Source organism: Hyla sarda, chromosome 1, assembly GCF_029499605.1.
Source record: "Hyla sarda isolate aHylSar1 chromosome 1, aHylSar1.hap1, whole genome shotgun sequence".
Taxonomy (NCBI): Eukaryota; Metazoa; Chordata; class Amphibia; order Anura; family Hylidae; genus Hyla; species Hyla sarda.
The window spans coordinates 415,643,842-415,662,816 of NC_079189.1; the positions used below are offsets into that span (position 1 = coordinate 415,643,842).

Below are 18,975 nucleotides of genomic sequence, written 5' to 3' on the forward strand. Positions count from 1 at the left end.
TTTATTAAGAACCTTTAAAATGTAGTCTAAGAAACACTGCACCTTCTCTTTTGTCTCGGCAACCAGGAGGAAATCGTCCAGATAAGGAACAAAAAAAAAACCTCCCCCTCTCTGATGTGGGCCACCATCTCTGAAATAATCTTGGTGAAGACTCTCGGGGCCACTGCAATTTCAAATGGGAGTGCTCAAAATTTAAAATGCATTAGATGAGAGTCTAAGTCTAAATGGGGGGGGGGGGGGGGGTTGAAATGCCGCATTATCAACATAATGCAAATATTTCCGAATGGCCTCAAATTGGGGACGTGTCATGGCCATACTGTAGTGTGGGGTCTGGTAGAGGATGTCCCCGCTCCAGTACTGCCTGAAACTGTTGGAGGCAAGTACGGCATATGCCTCCTCCGCTGAAAACCGCCCTGCGGGCCATTTCCCTACTCTAATAGGGGGGTAAAGTATATGTATGTGTGGGGGAAAAACTTTGTTCGTGTACAGTACAGACCAAAAGTTTGGAAACACCTTCTCATTCAGAGTTTTCTTTATTTTCATGACTATGAAAATTGTAGATTCACACTGAAGGCATCAAAACTATGAATTAACACATGTGGAATAATATACATAACAAAAAAGTGTGAAACAACTGAAAATATGTCATATTCTAGGTTCTTCAAAGTAGCCACCTTTTGCTTTGATTACTGCTTTGCACACTCATTCTCTTGATGAGCTTCAAGAGGTAGTCACCTGAAATGGTATTCCAACAGTCTTGAAGGAGTTCCCAGAGATGCTTAGCACTTCTCGGCCATTTTGCCTTCACTCTGCGGTCCAGCTCACCCCAAACCATCTCGATTGGGTTCAGGTCCGGTGACTGTGGAGGCCAGGTCATCTGGCACAGCATCCCATCACTCCCCTTCTTGGTCAAATAGCCCTTACACAGCCTGGAGGTGTGTTTGGGGTCATTGTCCTGGTGAAAAATAAATGATGGTCCAACTAAACGCAAACCGGATGGAATAGCATGCCGCTGCAAGATGCTGTGGTAGCCATGCTGGTTCAGTATGCGTTCAATTTTGAATAAATCCTAGAATATGACAGATTTTAAGTTGTTTCACACTTTTTTTGTTATGTATATAATTCCACATGTGTTAATTCATAGTTTTGATGCCTTCAGTGTGAATCTACAATTTTCATAGTCATGAAAATAAAGAAAACTCTTTGAATGAGAAGGTGTGTCCAAACTTTTGGTCTGTACTGTATGTGCTGCGTGTGGTGTGTGCTTTACTTCCTGCTCTACCCTAACCCGCCCTAATCCTCCCAAACCCACCTAACAGAAAAATTATAAAAATGTAAAATAAAACAAAAAAGACTTCTAGTGCAAACAGCCCTGCGACAAAACAAGCGTTTACCTAATCAATGGTGTGCGCACTGATTAGCGCTTGGTAGAGACAGGGGGCGCAGAAGTCAGTGGGGGGGTCCTGCCACCCAGCCCAGAACAGTGGCTGGTGGCACATGCACAGACACCCACACAAAAAAATTGGCCGTTATGACCCGTCATTAAAGGTAAAAACAGGAGGCGTCCTTAAGGGGTTAAATAACATAATGTAAACAAAAATAAACATACTAATGATAAAAAGTACAGCTCACAGCGCATAAAATAAGCCCTTATACAGCCCAGTATACGGAAAAGTGATAAAGTTATAGAGGGAGATTTATCATTGCATTTAGAACTTTTTTCTTTGCTTACTACAGGTGCACAAAATGTTGCACATGTGCCTATGCACTTTTTTTGCGACTTTTGTGGGTAGGCATAAAGTAGCAAACAGCCATACCTAAGCAACTTTCAGTTTTTACTTTGAAGTGGTCACAAATTTATTTATTTGTATTTTGCTCATGTGCTTCGAATGTATCAACCCCCCTGTGTTAGTAAATTAATGTAAAAAAAAAAAAAAAAAGCCTTCAGAACTTGCTTACCAAAGACAACAATGATAAATGTCCCTGAAAGTGGTTAAAAAAAGTACAATTGAAAGTGTACCTGTCATAGTGCCAAAAAAAAAAAATAATAATAATTAATTAATAAAAGTGATATGTTACTCAGTACCTAATCCTGAACATATATTTATGTGTTTAGGACCTATACATTCCTAATAGCATTTATATGTTGCTTACTTGCTTTATCTTCTTGTCTTCTGGAGGGGGCTTGTCTTATCTGTCTCTCACACACTGATGACTCATCAGCTCTGAGTCTGGAAGTGAGCTAGTCAGCCAATCACTGCCCTCTGCTCTGTGACCCTTTCCTCTCTGTAACACTGCTGTAAACCACTGTATTACAACAGTGTTGCCTCCAGCTTTTGCAAAACTACAACTCCCAGCATGCCCGCACAACCTTTGGCTTTCCTGGCATGCTGGGAGTTGCTGTATTGAAAAAGCTGGAGGTATAGTGTTTGGAAAGTAAGCATCTACACCAATAGATGACAAAAGTATGTTGACATACAGTGAGAGTAGATAATTCTGTAATAACAAATACAGCATAATAGATGGAGAAAGTGTGAAAATACCAAGGTAAGGATAGACAGAGTGAAGGATACACAGACATAAACATAGAGGGATAAGATATTAACGAAACAGATATAGAGCAGGCCTTTCCAAACTGGGTGACGTGACACAATGGCATTTTGGCAGCAATCCCCAGGTGTAAAGGAATTATGTGGCATGGGGGTAATATAGTAGCGCAGGGGGTGATCAAGAAGGGGGAGAGGGGGGGTAGCAGCCAATTTTTTTATTCTGGATACTGGTGTCACATTGTGTGTCATAGGATGCGCAACGTGTAATGTGCAGTTGGAGGTACTGCAAGGGGTGTGTCACCAAATTATGCATGTCTAGAGAGAGTCACCAACATGAAAGAAGAAGAAGACAACGACGACACTGAACCTGTTTGTACAGATAATCCGGTAAGTAAAATTATAGTATTATTTCTAAACTATCATAGGGACTGCGTGAACTAAGAGCAAGACTTCAAAAAAATTGCAGAGAACGGTGAACTATAGGAGGAATCATCAGTTGTATTGATGCAGTGCCAGTGGATCCCAACTATAATGACCCCAGAATTGGAAACACTAACTGGTGCCAATGTAGTAATTGCCATGAAATGCCAACAAGAGAGGAGAGTGTTTGCTGTCAAGAGGAAGAGGTGCTGAACTTTGATCGTGGCCTGACCTGCATCTTACAACATGAAGAACTTGTAGATCTCAGACTCAAGAAGCGGATTTTAGAGATCATGACTGAGTTCAGCGGAAGGCTTTGAGCCAAGAAAATGTTGAAGCACCGTAATAGGTCTGAGATTATAATTTGCACTATCATGTAACAACAGATTCTAAATTGTGTTTTTTTATTCTTATTTGACAGGATCTTACACAAAGCATCCAATCAGATCTTCTACTGCTTCACCCATGGCTACTTGGGGCCTAGTAGAAGAAAACCTATACCATCCTTTGTGGTGAATTTCATATGGAGAGCATTTCCTGACCCAGATGGTCAATATGTTGGTTTCCATTGGCCCAGTGATTACACGGCCAGCGATACAGCAGCAGATTTATAAATAATTATTTAACCCCTTAAGGACCACGGATTTTTCCGTGTTTTTCACTTTAGTTTTTTCCTCCTCACCTTTTAAAAATCATAACCCTTTCAATTTTGCACCTAAAAAATCAATTTTATGGCTTATTTTTGGCGCCACCAATTCTACTTTGCAGTGACATCAGTAATTTTACCCAAAAATCTACGGCGAAACGGAAAAAAAAAATCATTGTGCAACGAAATTGAAGAAAAAAACGCTTCCGTTTCTACGCAGTACATTTTTCAGTAAAAATTAAATGACACCTGATCTTTATTCTGTAGGTCCATACGATTAAAATGATACCCCACTTATAAAGGTTCGATTTTGTCGTACTTCTGTAAAAAATCATAACTACATGCAGAAAAACTTATATGTTTAAAATTGTCATCTTCTAACCCCTATAACTTTATTTTACCACTTATGGGGCGGTATGAGGGCTAATTTTTTGCACCGCGATCTGAAGTTTTTAGCGGTACCATTTTTGATCCTTTTTTCATGATATAAAAGTGACCAAAAATACGTTATTTTGGACTTTGGAACTTTTTTGCGCGTACGCCATTGACCGTGCGGTTTAATTAATTATATATTTTTATAGTTCGGACATTTACGCACGCGGCGATACCACACGTTTATATTTATTTTTATTTACATGTTTTTTTTTTTATGGGAAAAGGGGGGTGATTCAAACTTTTATTAGGAAAAGGGTTAAATGACATTTATTAACTTTTTTTTTACACTTTTTTTTTTTTGCAGTGTTATAGCTCCCATAGGGACCTATAGCACTGCACACACTGATCTTATACCCTGTTCACTGCAAAGCCATAGCTGTGCATTGATCAGGGTTATCGGCGGTCGATTGCTCAAGCCTGCATCTCATGCTTGGAGCAATCAATCGCCGAGCGGACACGCTGTAGGCAGGTAAGAGGACCTCCACTCGTCTCCCAGCTGATCGGGACACCGCATTTTCACTGCGGCGGTCACGATCAGCCAGGCAACTTTCACTTTCGGTTTAGACGCAGCGTTCAACTTTGAACGCCGCGTCTAAAGGATTAATAGCGCGCAGCACCGCGATCGCTGCCGCGCGCTATTAGCCCCGGGTCCCGGCTTCAGATACATGCCGGGACCGACCCGATATGACACGGGGTCACCGCGTGACCCCGCACTATATATCGGGAGCCGACCAAGGACGTAAATATACGTCCTTCGTCGTTAAGGGGTTAATAATTTTATTTAAAATGTGTTATTTATCTTTCATTGTTATATTGTTATTTAATAAAAAAAAATTTCAGTTGACATCCATCATACTTTTGTTTTTATTTTTTTTATTCAATAAATTAAATGATTGATTGATTTAATAACAAGTTGAAAGAAAACCAGCATAGCTATCACCATTTGTATCATTCAGCTTCCCAGACTCCAGAACGTAAGGAAAGCTGAATGATACTCATAGGTGCAGTAAGGTTGGTTGTCATTCAGCTTTACATTTATTATATTAGTTATCCTGTACTGTTCCAGAATTATCCTGGATTATACGTCAAAGCTATTCAGAAAGGGTCAGAAATAAAAGAAAACCAATATGGATGAATACAAATGTTAAGGGGGCAGCCGAAGTGTTCTGCACTTACTACACAGACCTGTATAAAACGTACCCCCTGCTGCCCGGTCTGGTACCGGGCCAGGCTCTTTCCCTGTCTCTGGCCTTCCCAGTCTATCCCCCGCCATTGCGGAGGAACAGGACGCTCCATTTCTGCAGGCTCAGCTTATGGGTGTGATCGCCTCCTTGCTTGGAGGCAAGTGTCCCGGCCCGGATGGCTTCACAACGGGCTTTTATAAAGAAAGAATTTGGTGAATGCCTGGCCCCACTGCTTCTAGCTGCATTTAACGAGGTAGGCCCCGACATGCCCTTTCCCTCTCAAATCTACTTTGGCCCATGTCGCGATAGTCCCTAAACCGGCAAAGACCCGCAAATATGTTCTAAATATAGAGCTATTTCGCTATTAAATGTAGACCTAAAAATTTTTGCTAAACTTATTGCTGATAGGCTTGATGCTCATCTGCCCACGCTCATCCACCCAGATCAGATGGGCTTTGTCCCAGGGAGGGAGGCTCGCAACAATACCCTTAAAGCCCTGGATATCATTCATTATGCCCAATAAGGGTGCCCCTTATGCCCTTTACTGTATGTCCTGATCATGGAACACCTCTTGGCCTCGATCCGCAGCAGCCCGGACATCTTGGGGGTCAGAGTTGGAGAACAGGAATATAAATGTTCAGCCTTTGCTGATGACCTGCTGGTGTGCGTCACTAACCCTCATGTCTCTCTTCCCTCCTTGATGTCTGTGCTATCCGGATTTGGGGACTGGTCCAACTTCAAAATTAATGTGTCTAAATCAGAATCGCTAAATTTCTCTCTCCCCAACCCCTGGTCAATACCATACGCACTAACTTTCCTTATACTTGGCCCTCCCCGGTATTACCTATTTAGGGACAATGATCACAGCTGATGTATCCCGTCTTTATCAGTGTAACTTTGCCCCCTTAATCACTCAATACTCTGCTCACCTGGACAGGGGGCACAATAAAACCCTTTACTGATTCGGTTGGGTCAATGTTATCAAAATTACACTACTGCCGAAGTTGCTGTACCTGCTCAAGACCATACCGATTGCCCTCCCTGCTTCATTTTGGCAAACCATAAAATAGCCGTTTCGGTGCCTTTATTTGGGCAATGGGACGTTCGCGCCTTAGACAGGCAGTACTATTTCGCCCTAAGGAGGCGGGAGGAGTGGGCCTCACTGATTGTCATCTCTATTACATTGCAGCTATGCATGCACGTCTATTGGATTTGCTGCATAACTCTGCCACTAAATTATGGGTACGATTAGCATGGGACGTCTCTCCTACAGACTTGTCCGGGCTTCCATGGCTGTGGTCTCCTACTCCTTCCACCTTAACCTGGTTGTCGTTCACTTCTGTGCAGATGCTCTCAGTGCTGGGTAGATCTGGGTCCCGGGACTCCTTGATTGATCAGGCAGGTCCAAGATAAAAGCTGCAAAAATAGAGACAGAAAGACTCCTTGCCAAAGAGAGTAAAACTAACCCCAAAATGTTTTTAAACTAAATAAAATAGCAAAAAAGGTTAAAAATGAAAAGTGTTGGCCTTTTAAAAAATGATGAGGAGGAAATTATAAACTGGGTCAGGAAAAAGCAAATATATTAAACAAACTCTTCTCCACCGAGGAAAATGAAATGTAAGGTGAAATACAGCAAGGTAAGGTAAACTCCCCAGTACAGGTCACCTGTCTAATCCAGGAAGAAGTACAGTGCCGCCTACAAAAAAAAAAAAATCAAAATAGACAAATCGCCAGGTCCAGATGGCATTCACCCCAGTGTTCTAAAGGAATTAAGTAATGTAATAGACAGACCCCTATTTTTTTTATATTTAAGGACTCTATAGTAACAGGGATTGTTCCCCAGGACTGGTGTATGGCAAATGTGGTGCCAATACTTAAAAAGGGGTCAAAAGGTGACCCTGGGAATTATAGGCCTGTTAGTTTAACTTCCGTTGTATGTAAATTGTTTGAGGGTTTTCTAAGGGATGCTATTTTGGAGTATCTTGATAAACATAAATGTATGACTCCATATCAGCATGGCTTTATGAGGGATCAGTCATGTCAAACTTACCTGATCAGCTTTTATGAGGAGGTGAGCTCCAGACTGGACCAGGGGCAATCGCTGGAGGACGTATATCTGGATTTTTCCAAAGCATTTGATACGGTGCCACATAAAAGGCTGGTGCATAAAATGAGAATGCTTGGACTGGGGGGAAATGTGTGGGTAAGTAACTAGCTCGGTGATAGGAAACAGAGGGTGGTTATTAATGGTACTTATTCCGATTGGGTGACTGTTACTAGTGGGGTACCACAGGGGTCAGTCTTGGGTCCTGTTCTATTTAATATATTTATTAATGACCTTGTAGAGGGGTTGAATAATAAAGTAGCAATCTTTGCAGATGATACTAAACTCTAAAGTGGTAAACACAATAGAGGACAGTGCACTGTTACAAATGGTTCTGGATAGGTCGGAGGTTTGGGCTGTGAAGTGGCACATGAGGTTCAACACTGACAAATGTAATCTTATGCACATGGAGAAGAAAAATCCCAGCTGGGATTATGTATTAAATGGGAGGACACTTGGGATGACTGAGGTGGAAAAGGACTTGGGAGTCTTCGTTAATAGTAAATTTAGCTGTAGTGACAAGTGTCGGGCAGCTGCTAACAAGGCAAATAAAATCATGGGGTGCATCAATAGGGGCATAGATGCCCACAACAAGGAATTAATTCTACCGCTGTACAAATCAGTAGTCAGACCACACATTGAAGTCTGTGTACAGCACTGGGCACCAGTGTACAAGAAAGATATAGTGGAGCTGGAGAGGGTTCAAAGATGAGTAACCAGAGTAATACAGGGAATGGTAGGACTACAGTACCCAGAAAGATTATCAGAATTAGGGTTATTTATTTTAGAAAAAAGAAGGCTTAGGGGAGACCAAATAACTATGTATAAATATATCAGGGGACCTTACAGAGATCTCTCCCATGATCTATTTATACCCAGGACTGTATCTATAACAAGGGGGCATCCTCTACATCTTGAGGAAAGAAGGTTTCTAAACCAGCACAGACAGGGACTTTTTACTGTAAGACCAGTGAAACTGTGGAATTCTCTGCAAGAGGAGGTGGTCATGATGAACTCTGTAAAAGAATTTAAAAAAAGGGGTCTGGATGCATTTTTTGGAGAATAAAATTGCAGGTTATGGATTCTAGATCTATATGGACAGAAGGTTGATCTATTCTGATGCCATATTTGGAGTCGGGAATACATTTTTACCTAGAGTATGAGAGTTTTTTTGCACTCCTCTGGATCAACTCAGTAGGGACTCATTAGGGTTATAGGTTAAAGTTGATGGACTCTGGTCTTTTTTGGACCTTATGAACTATGTTACTAGCTCAACTCAATATTCTGCTGGGGCGGTCACTGTACACATACATTACCTTACTTATGCTGTACTGATCCCGAGTTATATCCTGTATTATACTCCAGAGCTGCACTCACTATTCTGCTGGGGAGGTAACTGTGTACATACATTACTTATCCTGTGCAAGTGGGCAGGTTGTATCATTCACCAGACTCCCTCCTAGGCTCTCTTCTCTCTTGGCTGCACTGTACTGGTGTCACGTCCTTCAGCCACATACTCCTCTAACCTGCTGAGCTTTGACTTCACGTGTCCTGGTCCCATGACTTTCACATTATCACATTTCATACGGCAGTCACTGCTGTTGTGTTGCGTGTAAAGATCTCTGCCCCTCAGTGACTGCCCGACCAATACCTGCTCTTTATCCTCTACATGCAAATCAGCAGACCCCATTACAGAACATGTTATGCATACCCATAGGAGAACTGCAGCATAACCCTGAACTGCTGCTTTAGTATCTAAATAATTAAATAATCAGTAGTGCGTAGAGAGTTTGTGTGTGTGTATATAGGGAAAGAGTATTCAATAAACACTATGAGGGACATTTATCAATGTTTGCTTATGTATCCGTTTTTTAGTTATTTTTTTCTTACAATTATTTTTCTTATGTGCGGCTTATTTATCAACTGGTTTGAGCCTGTTCATAAATTTTCACAATTTTTTTTTTGCTTTGATAGTGGGTTTTTTCTGCTCCATGTCTGAGCTGGAGTAAAGTTAGTAGTTTTATTCATGCAATGCGACTTTTTTTGCAACTTTCGCACTTGATAAATATCTGACCACTGCAAGTCAAAAATCACTTTTTGCTTTGGTAAGCAAGTTTTTTTTTTTTTTTTTTGCTTAGGGAACTACACAATCGAAAAGTTACACCAACTAAATGCTATGATAAATGTCCCCCTTATGGCCTAAAAGCAACCATCATGCATTAGCAAAAACACTGAAGGTATCCAGGCAACAATAGCCCTGCTAATGCCCCCCATCCCATAAACTGCTGTCTTTTACCTGCTGCACAATAATGTGTGTTCCTAATGACTGAATAAAGTAACGACACGTAAGTCAATACTGGTTAGTGCCCTGTTTTTTTTTTTTTTGTTTGTTTTTTACTATAAACTCATAATATAGAAGATATAGAGAATAAGTTTTTTTTACTTTCATTATTTAGCTATTCGGTAAAATGTCAAAATTGAATTCAAACAAATCAAGAACTCAAAGATCATTTAAAATGAAAATTATTTATCAGCAAATCACCTAATATTAGTACAGAAATAACAATACGTAAGCAATACGAATTCTATATTTCAAAATAAAAAACAAGTAAGTGCAACTTTTCAGGTCCAATTCAACAAACTATAAACGAGATTGGCGCTTCTGTACCATTTCTTGCTTATCTGGTTTTGATAGTGGAGTAATGTTTTCAGGGACCAATGAACACCTCGAACGCCACTCCAAGATTGTATTTCCATATGTCAATTCCAAAACCTCTTGCATAATCTTGAATGAGAAGTCCTGGTTGGTAGGATCATAGATTGCACGTACTTTTAAGTAGGCCAATTTATATCTTTCTGATTCAACTTCACCACTTGTATGGCGCAAAACTGCATGGACTCTATGAACGTTTGCATTATGGTCCAGTGCAGCCAACTGTGTTCTGGCATACATGCCATCCATGCTAAAATGTTGCCTTTTATTCCTGTATTTTAGAATGGCACTATGAAAAACTTGTCACCAGTGTGCCAGAAATTGCAAATTTGTTTTAGGTCTTTTTGAAATCTTGGATCTGTAACAATCTTTTTAAAGCCTCATAACTGAGATTTGTACTTCAGCCATTTGGTGGTTGCATTCTCCTCCTCTGTCAAAGTGTGGGTGACATTCTCAAAATCCATCCACGTATGGATATTACGTACATGTTGGAGAACACTGTTCCAACGACTCAGTAGCTCTTCTGGCTTCCGATTACACGTGTTTGCGCACCACCATAGGTGGTTTTTGATGGGACCGACCTACTCAGACAAAACTTCACAATGTTTTCTCTTACTTGCTGCCAGGATTTTGTTGCCAACACTTTTGGCAATGTAAATAGGAAATGTAAAATATGTGTAGCTCACTTAGGATAAAAGAAATAATGTGCTTGAGGTTAAAGGTGTTGCCTTCACCCAAAAGGCCTAATGTAATATGTAGAAATTATAAATAAAAAATATTTATGTGAACCAGTCCTCAAAAGCACAGGGGAGAGAAAAAGGAAAAGACTAGTGGAGATGGGATCCAAGAAATGGTCTTTATTATATAAAAAGGATATATATGGCCAATCGCCTAGCAGGGCCCTTGCTAAAGGCGAATGGAATATACTGGGTAAAAAATAGATATAATAAAAAAATACAGAATATAGTAGGATTAAAATGAGATAAATATGATGGGTAAGTAGCACCAAAGAAAATTCATTAATTAAAATCTGCTGCATATATCAGGAGAAAAACGTTCTCAGTCCATGTAATTCATAGGGATATTTCAATGAAAAATCCACAAGAAATGTCCAGAATGAAAAGTCCCAATTAGTTTGGGTGTGTCCGGAGTAACGATATATGGTAGTGAGTGTAGCCACAATAGCTACAATAGGAAATTCATGGACAGGTAATGCAGACAATGTGGCAAACACTGTCAGCGATGAAGATGTCAAGTCTCGGTGCACAGCACCACTCACCCTCCTTTGGAGTCCTCAGGTCTGGGCTGGCACGGCTGAGTCCGGCACTCTGGATATCAATGCCCGCCTGGGTGGTATGCTGGGTGAATGGCTGAATCTCCGGGGGTCCGAGTGTCCTTGGCTGGCACGGGAGGCGTCCGGCCTTGGGGAGGATGATGTCCAGGAGTAACTCTGCCGACCGGGGCTGTGAGAGGATGCAGGTAACAGGTGGTGCGGATTGCACGTATGAATAAGGTGCTAACAGCGCACGTGCAGCAGTGGTCCCGGAATCGTGGGCATCCAGCTGTTGCAATTGGAATATGGCAGATACAGTCTATTTGAAGTGATATACACTTATGGATAAGGTGCAGATAATGGGCTAGACGCGTTTCAAGGCCGCGGGCCTTTTCTTCAGTAGCTATAGCTATCACCTATAGCTACTGAAGAAAAGGCCCGCGGCCTTGAAACGCGTCTAGCCCATTATCTGCACCTTATCCATAAGTGTATATCACTTCAAATAGACTGTATCTGCCATATTCCAATTGCAACAGCTGGATGCCCACGATTCCGGGACCACTGCTGCACGTGCGCTGTTAGCACCTTATTCATACGTGCAATCCGCACCACCTGTTACCTGCATCCTCTCACAGCCCCGGTCGGCAGAGTTACTCCTGGACATCATCCTCCCCAAGGCCGGACGCCTCCCGTGCCAGCCAAGGACACTCGGACCCCCGGAGATTCAGCCATTCACCCAGCATACCACCCAGGCGGGCATTGATATCCAGAGTGCCGGACTCAGCCGTGCCAGCCCGGACCTGAGGACTCCAAAGGAGGGTGAGTGGTGCTGTGCACCGAGACTTGACATCTTCATCGCTGACAGTGTTTGCCACATTGTCTGCATTACCTGTCCATGAATTTCCTATTGTAGCTATTGTGGCTACACTCACTACCATATATCGTTACTCCGGACACACCCAAACTAATTGGGACTTTTCATTCTGGACATTTCTTGTGGATTTTTCATTGAAATATCCCTATGAATTACATGGACTAAGAACGTTTTTCTCCTGATATATGCAGCAGATATTTAATTAATGAATTTTCTTTGGTGCTACTTACCCATCATATTTATCTCATTTTAATCCTACTATATTCTGTATTTTTTTATTATATCTATTTTTTACCCAGTATATTCCATTCGCCTTTAGCAAGGGCCCTGCTAGGCGATTGGCCATATATATCCTTTTTATATAATAAAGACCATTTCTTGGATCCCATCTCCACTAGTCTTTTCCTTTTTCTCTCCCCTGTGCTTTTGAGGACTGGTTCACATAAATATTTTTTATTTATAATTTCTACACTTTTGGCAATGTGCCATACATCAAATTTGTGGCAAATTTCCCTGTGATCCTTGCGTATCATCTTGCATATGGACACATGCCTGTCTGTACAGAGCAGTTGGATTTCAACATTGTTTGCAAGCAGAAAGTCTAAGGCTCTTTTGCGTGCAATTTTTTCGAGCCCTACTGAAGACGCTCCCAAACCAAGTTGCTGAATGTATAAAGCCAGGATTTTTTGCTCTCTACATCCATCAATGAATATATACAATATTTGGCATTATGACCTGGTGAATCACACTGCAAGTCACCTACCAGACATAGTGCCAAATTCTGCACCTTAGAGATTTCCTCCTGCTGATTTTCAGTCCATAGAAGGTCAATGGTGGGGGAATACATATTTTCTTTGTATCCTGAAAACTGTGGATTCTCATATGCCTTCAATATTGCAAATCTTGGAAAAATTGATAAATCTTTACCACAGTATTCCCACTAGTAAGTATTCCAGCTGCAATCTGGATGTTGCCAACTGGGTTTTTGACCGATGTGTGGTTAGCTCTCCCACACTCATCAAAAATGACGTGCACTACCTTCAACAAAAACAGACATATGAGCCTTTTTTCTTTTACAATCCTAATGATCTTTTCCTTACATTCCTTTACTGGGAAATTTATTTATGAGATTATCAAGACAACTTTGTAGACAAGAAATTTCCGTTCAGAAGCAGGGCGAACATAAACGTTGCTTGGTTGTTCTAAATTTTGGTCAGAGAGGAGAGTTTTGCCCTCAAGCTCTTCTACAACTGAATCATATGCTTCACCCTCTGTTCCAGTGGAGCAACTTTCAGCTTCAGCTAGACAAAAGGTAAAATAGTCAGGATCAATAACTGTAGAGATCGTGGAGAAGCTTGGTTCATTTTAAAAAGGAGATACAGCTAGATGTTGGATTGGAGAAAATGGAATATTAGTGAGTTTCAGCAATCTCCTTGGTTTCCACACTATTGATTGGTTCCATCATGAAAAAAAAAAAAAAAAAAAGTATAGGGGATACGTTTTAGATCGCAGAGGGGTCTGAGCGCTGGGGCCCCCCACGATCTGTTTAGAGCCCCGGCTCTCCTATACAGCGGTGGGTCACGACCCTGCCCGAAGTGGGGGCCGCCACGCCCCCTCCATATATAGCTCTATGGGAGAGCAGTTCAGCAATGTTTGGCTCTCCCATAGAACTATATAGAGGGGTGTGGCAGCCCCCGCTTTGAGCGGGGGTTGTGACACGCTGCTGTATAGGAGAGCCAGGGCTCTAAACAGGAAATAGCAGGGGGCCCCAGCGCTCAGACCCCCCCCCCCCCCCCACGATCTAAAACTTATCCCCTGTCCTTCAGATAGGGGATGCGTTTTTTTTTTCAATGATACTTAGCCTTTAATATTTGATGCTAACTCAGATGTGGCTTGTAATCGCGTTCGACGAGCCCGGACTTTACGTCTTTCCACCAAGCTCCCACACTGCAATTTGATGGAGAAGGTGCGTACTGTAGCCTGGACTCCTCTGCTTGTTGTTCCCCATAGCTTATCAAAAACTGTTGATTTTTCACATGTACTTTGAAGACTGCTTCTCTTTAAATTTCTTTCCACATTAGAGGACCTTAGTGGGACAACATGCCTGCAAGTCGGACACATCTCACCTGGCTGAATGTGTGTGGAGGAGCTTGGCATAGATTCTATCCTTTTCCTCTTCATACCCGGTAAAGAAATATCACCTTCAACCACAACGTCTGTGGTAGCTTTTACTTTGAAAACTGACGGAACAGCAAAAACACTGAGTGTTTTTTTGCCATTAGATGGGTTGAAATAGTAGCAATCAGTTGTAAAATGCATAGAGCACATGCGATAGGTAGAGGTTTTCGATTGGAAGATTTTATCAACTTCCTGTTCAAGATCTGGATAATCTTGCCCAGTTGCAATAAGCCACTTTTTTATAGCCTCCTTATCTTTTGGAAATGTATGCATTATGACATCAGGTTCTCCTTCCCTGCTTTTTGGAGTGCATCCCTGGACAACGCAAGCCGGCATTTTATCTGTATAAATAATGTATATGAACATTTTTTCATTACAATGCACCAATTATGTAGCCATTACAAATCACTTCACTTCTCATAAGGCTATGTTCACAGAGCATAATTTCCTATACTTCCCCATGCAACAACCATGAACCACAAGTAATTTGAAACAGATTTCAAGCAGAAACTGAATGTAGAAATTCTGCCACAAATCAAAGCCCTATTGATGTCAATTGAGGGTCCTGATGACGATTAGTCATGGACACGTCAATTTTTTAAGCATAAAATAATCCTGGACGGTCCCTTCCATTAGCATCAGTGGGGATTTCATTTCAAACAGAATTTCCACACACAAATGCTGACAGAGGGTTCATAGTGGGAAATAATGCAGCATATTCTCTGATAAGCATACACACAGGGCTTCCCCGTGCAGGTTTGGAAGCTGGTCCGCACACCAGCGTGACTGTGCCGCACGGCCCCGCATCCAAGCCTCACTGCACACAGGCCTGTGGTGGGGAAGCCCTGTATGCATGCTCATCAGAGAATATTTAGCATATTTCCTGCTGCGCAGTTTTCTCTCTGCAAGAAATGCACTGCGTATGCGCTACATGGGACTGTACCCTGCAATATGCTTCAAATTACATGCATGCCATTGTTTTTTTGCATGGAGAAATGCATAAAATGATGCCATGTGACCAAAGACATGTGTTCATATGGTGGAATGTACGCATGGAAAATTTCTGTGGGGACATTCCACTGACAGCAGAGCGCCGGCACAATATGCCCGTCTGGATGACACTGTGTGCTGTGCGGGTCCGCACTGTTCAGGGATGACCTCTCGCATGACATTACATCCAGCGGCGGCATGTCACTGCAAGCGCCGTTGCTATGGCGCCATCAATTGGTATATGATTGGCCATGAATTTAGTAGATTTAGATTTAGCCCTGTATCAGGCTAGCAGGGACAGACCAACTTCCCCCTTATTTTTCTTTAATGCCGGTGTGAGGCGCAGGAGCCGATGCAAGTCTGCACCTCACACTGGCGCTCAGGGTGTATGGAGGGGGCGGCGGCCCCCAGCTGATTTCAGTAGCCGGGGCCGCTGCTCAGAGCCCCCCAGCCGGCGTTTCTGCCTGTCTACGTGATTGTCGCTGGGAGCAGATTTGCAAACGTGCGCAGGCACAAGTCTGCTCTTAGCCCCTAAGGTGTCTGTGTGAGGTGAAAAAAAATAAAACCCATGAAAAATTCGGACCGCTCAGAGCCCGAGATTTCACGTCTGCAGGAGATAATTAAGCCACGTCCCCTCATCCCCCCCCTCCCGGAGGATGGAGAGCGCAGCTCTGCATAATACAAGACGACAGGGGGAGAATGAGGACGTACACAGCTCCTCCCCTCCCCCGCTCTGACTACACAGGACCTCATTTATCTCGGGGAGGTTTCAAGTTTTCACGGGGGAAAATACCGAGCAGGGGGAGGGGAGAGGACGTGTGTGTGAAGGAGACATACTGCACTGCACGGGCTGGGGATTTCACCTCACCGGCTCAGGTGAGGAGGCGGAGCATGCAGGAGGCGGGAAGGGTGGTTGTATATGTATGTAATGTATGATTATAGGGGGGGTTGTATCAGCGGCGGGTGTATGTATAATGTGTATGGTGTCTGTATGATGTGGGGTGGGCAACGGCAGGTGTATGTATGATGTGTGCATATGTATGGTGCATATATGATGTGTGTGATTTGTGTATGTAATGTATGATGTGGGGGGGCAGCGGCGGGAGTATGTATGTAATGTATAATAGGGGACAGTGGTCGGTGTATGTATGGTGTGAGTGTATGTGTGATGTGTATATATGATGTGAGTGTATGTAATGTATGAAGTGGGGGGGCAGCGGCGGGTGTATGTATGATATGTCTATGTATAACATAGGGGGAAGAGGCCGGTGTACGTATATGTATGATATGTGTATGCATGTATGTTTTGTACAGGGGCGGACTGACAAGTGCTGCCGACAGTTGTGATATCTAATTTTTTTTATTTAATGTTTAGTGGCTTCTGGCCACCCACACTAAATTGCACCAGCAGAATCCCGCCCCATTCATACTCGCCCGCCGACCAAGAGCCCCACGGATGCACGCAAACACGCCCGAACCAAAACTACAACTTCCAGCATGTTGCACCATAACCTAAACTGTAGAACTATAAAGTGCAACATGCTGGGAGTTGTAGTTTTGGTTCGGGTCAGCTGCAGAGCCATAGGCAGCATCAGGGCATGCTGGGTGTTGTAGTTACTAACTGCAATTCCCAGTATTCCTTGACACAGCCTATTGAAACAAAAGACAGACAGCGCTCCGTAGTGTATTAACCCAGGGATGCACGAGGGAGGATAAGACACAATGCACGCTTACCCCAGGAGGTTACACTCCACCAAGTGCAACCATGGTATAAAGCATTAAATAATGAATGACTGCAGCCTTTCCACGTCCAATAGTGTAGTAATGCATAGGAGCCTCCAAGGTTCGACGGGATAGCAAGGCGCTGACACAGAGGTAAGATGGGAAATGAGGTTTTAATCACCCATGATGCAATTCGTTTCACAGTACAACTGCTTCATCAGGCATCAAACCTTGGAGGCTCCTATGCATTTGACACAGCCTATGGCTCTGCAGCTGACACAAACCAAAACTACAACTCCCAGCATGTTACACAATAACCTTAACTGTACTACTATACAGTGGTCCCTCAACATACGATGGTAATTCGTTCCAAACGACCCATCGTTTGTCGAATCAATCGTATGTTAAGGGATCCGTGCAATGTAAAGTATAGGAAGCTGTACTCACCTGTCCCCGCAGCTCCGGACCAGGTCCTCACCGCTCCTGATGCTGTTCCAGGGGCTCCCGATGCTGTCCCGCTGCTCCGGTGTCTTCTTCGTGATCCTCCGGCTTCTTCCGCATCTTCTGCAGGGTCCAGGCCTCGCTTTCTGGTGACGTTATTACGCTGCTGCGCCGGCACGGCGTGTGTAGTGACGTAATAACGACGCCGGAAAGCGAGGCCCGGACCCCGGAGAAGATGCAGAAGACGCCGGAGGATCGCGAATTGGACCCGGAGCAGCGGGAATAGGTAAGCGAACCTGCCCGGGATGCTTAAACTGCTATCCGACAGCAGCTTAAGCATTTTGCGCTGTGGGATAGCAGTTAATGCGATGGCCCCGACATATAAAAGCATTGTATGTTGATGCTGACATCGACATGCGATGGCCTCTGAGAGGCCATCGTATGTCGATTTTATCATATGTCGGGGCCATCGCATGTAGGAGGTTTCCTGTACAGTGCAACATGCTGCAACACCCACAGAGCCATAGGCTGTATCAGGGCATGCTGGGTGTTGTAGTTATCTAGTAACTAAATGCAACGTGATGACACATAAATTAGAGTAAATAAAATACACCACAAAAATACACCCCCCCCCCCCCCGTAACACAGCGTTCAGTGTTTTCCAATCAAAAGACTCCTATGAAGTCCCTATGAAGACTGAAAAATTGTGATAAAAATATTTTAAGAAGTGCATATATATGTAAATAAGCCCCTTTCCTAATAAAAGTTCCGATAATAAATGGTTCCGATAAAAACTACAGATCAAGGCACGTAAGATTACCCTCATACATCCCTGTATATGGAAAAATTGGAGTTATAGGGGGTCAGAAGGGGAGGGGGGGGGCGAAATTTTCTGGGCTTGCCTCGGGTGTAAAAGGAGCTAGCTACAGCTCTCCCGCCGCTAATCGCCCGGCATGCTGCGATCGCTGTGGCCGCTATTAAACCATTAGATCACCGCTGTCTAAGTTGACAGCATTGTCTAAAGGGATCTTATATCCATCCCTGGTGGTCTAGTGGGGTGGATTGTACTATTTTGGTTGAAATTATTTTATCTACCAGGACAAGTAGTTTTTATTTTTATTTTTTTATTTCCACACCCCTGCTGAATTGATTGTTACATGTTATGAATTACACTTTATCATAGATATTATCAAATAGAGTTATATAATTTTTTAGAATAACTGTGAATCTATACCTTTGGTACAGTGTATAGATATAACCTCATTTATATAGGTCACTCTTCTTTGGATCATAAGTCCCCTTGACTGATTACAGCATATATTTATCTTTGCCAGTTATATTCAAGTGTGAATAGTTTATGAATCATATGATATCAATTGCTGTCTCACATTTGTTACAGTAATGGTCATAAATGTTGCCACCCCTAAAATTTTTCAAGAAAATGAA

At 42.8% G+C, this 18,975-nt stretch overlaps 1 protein-coding gene across 12 annotated transcripts in view; it reads right to left on the reverse strand.

The window, feature by feature from the left end:
- The window catches only part of ALKBH2 (alkB homolog 2, alpha-ketoglutarate dependent dioxygenase), an 87,462-nt gene that overhangs the window by 40,035 nt on the left and 28,452 nt on the right, over positions 1-18,975 (reverse strand). For 3 of the 12 annotated variants that reach the window (XM_056528824.1, XM_056528825.1, XM_056528823.1), the window contains exon 2: positions 13,997-14,717. The exons of 6 other annotated variants lie outside the window; for them this stretch is intronic. In XM_056528824.1, the coding sequence (XP_056384799.1) occupies positions 14,056-14,712 (657 nt within the window). In that variant the 5' untranslated portion in view covers positions 14,713-14,717 and the 3' untranslated portion in view covers positions 13,997-14,055. Of the gene's footprint in view, positions 1-6,247; positions 6,597-8,746; positions 8,767-12,663; positions 13,500-13,996; positions 14,718-18,975 lie in introns of those variants that run through there. 3 more of the 12 variants (XM_056528826.1, XM_056528816.1, XM_056528815.1) reach the window with 3 other exon arrangements.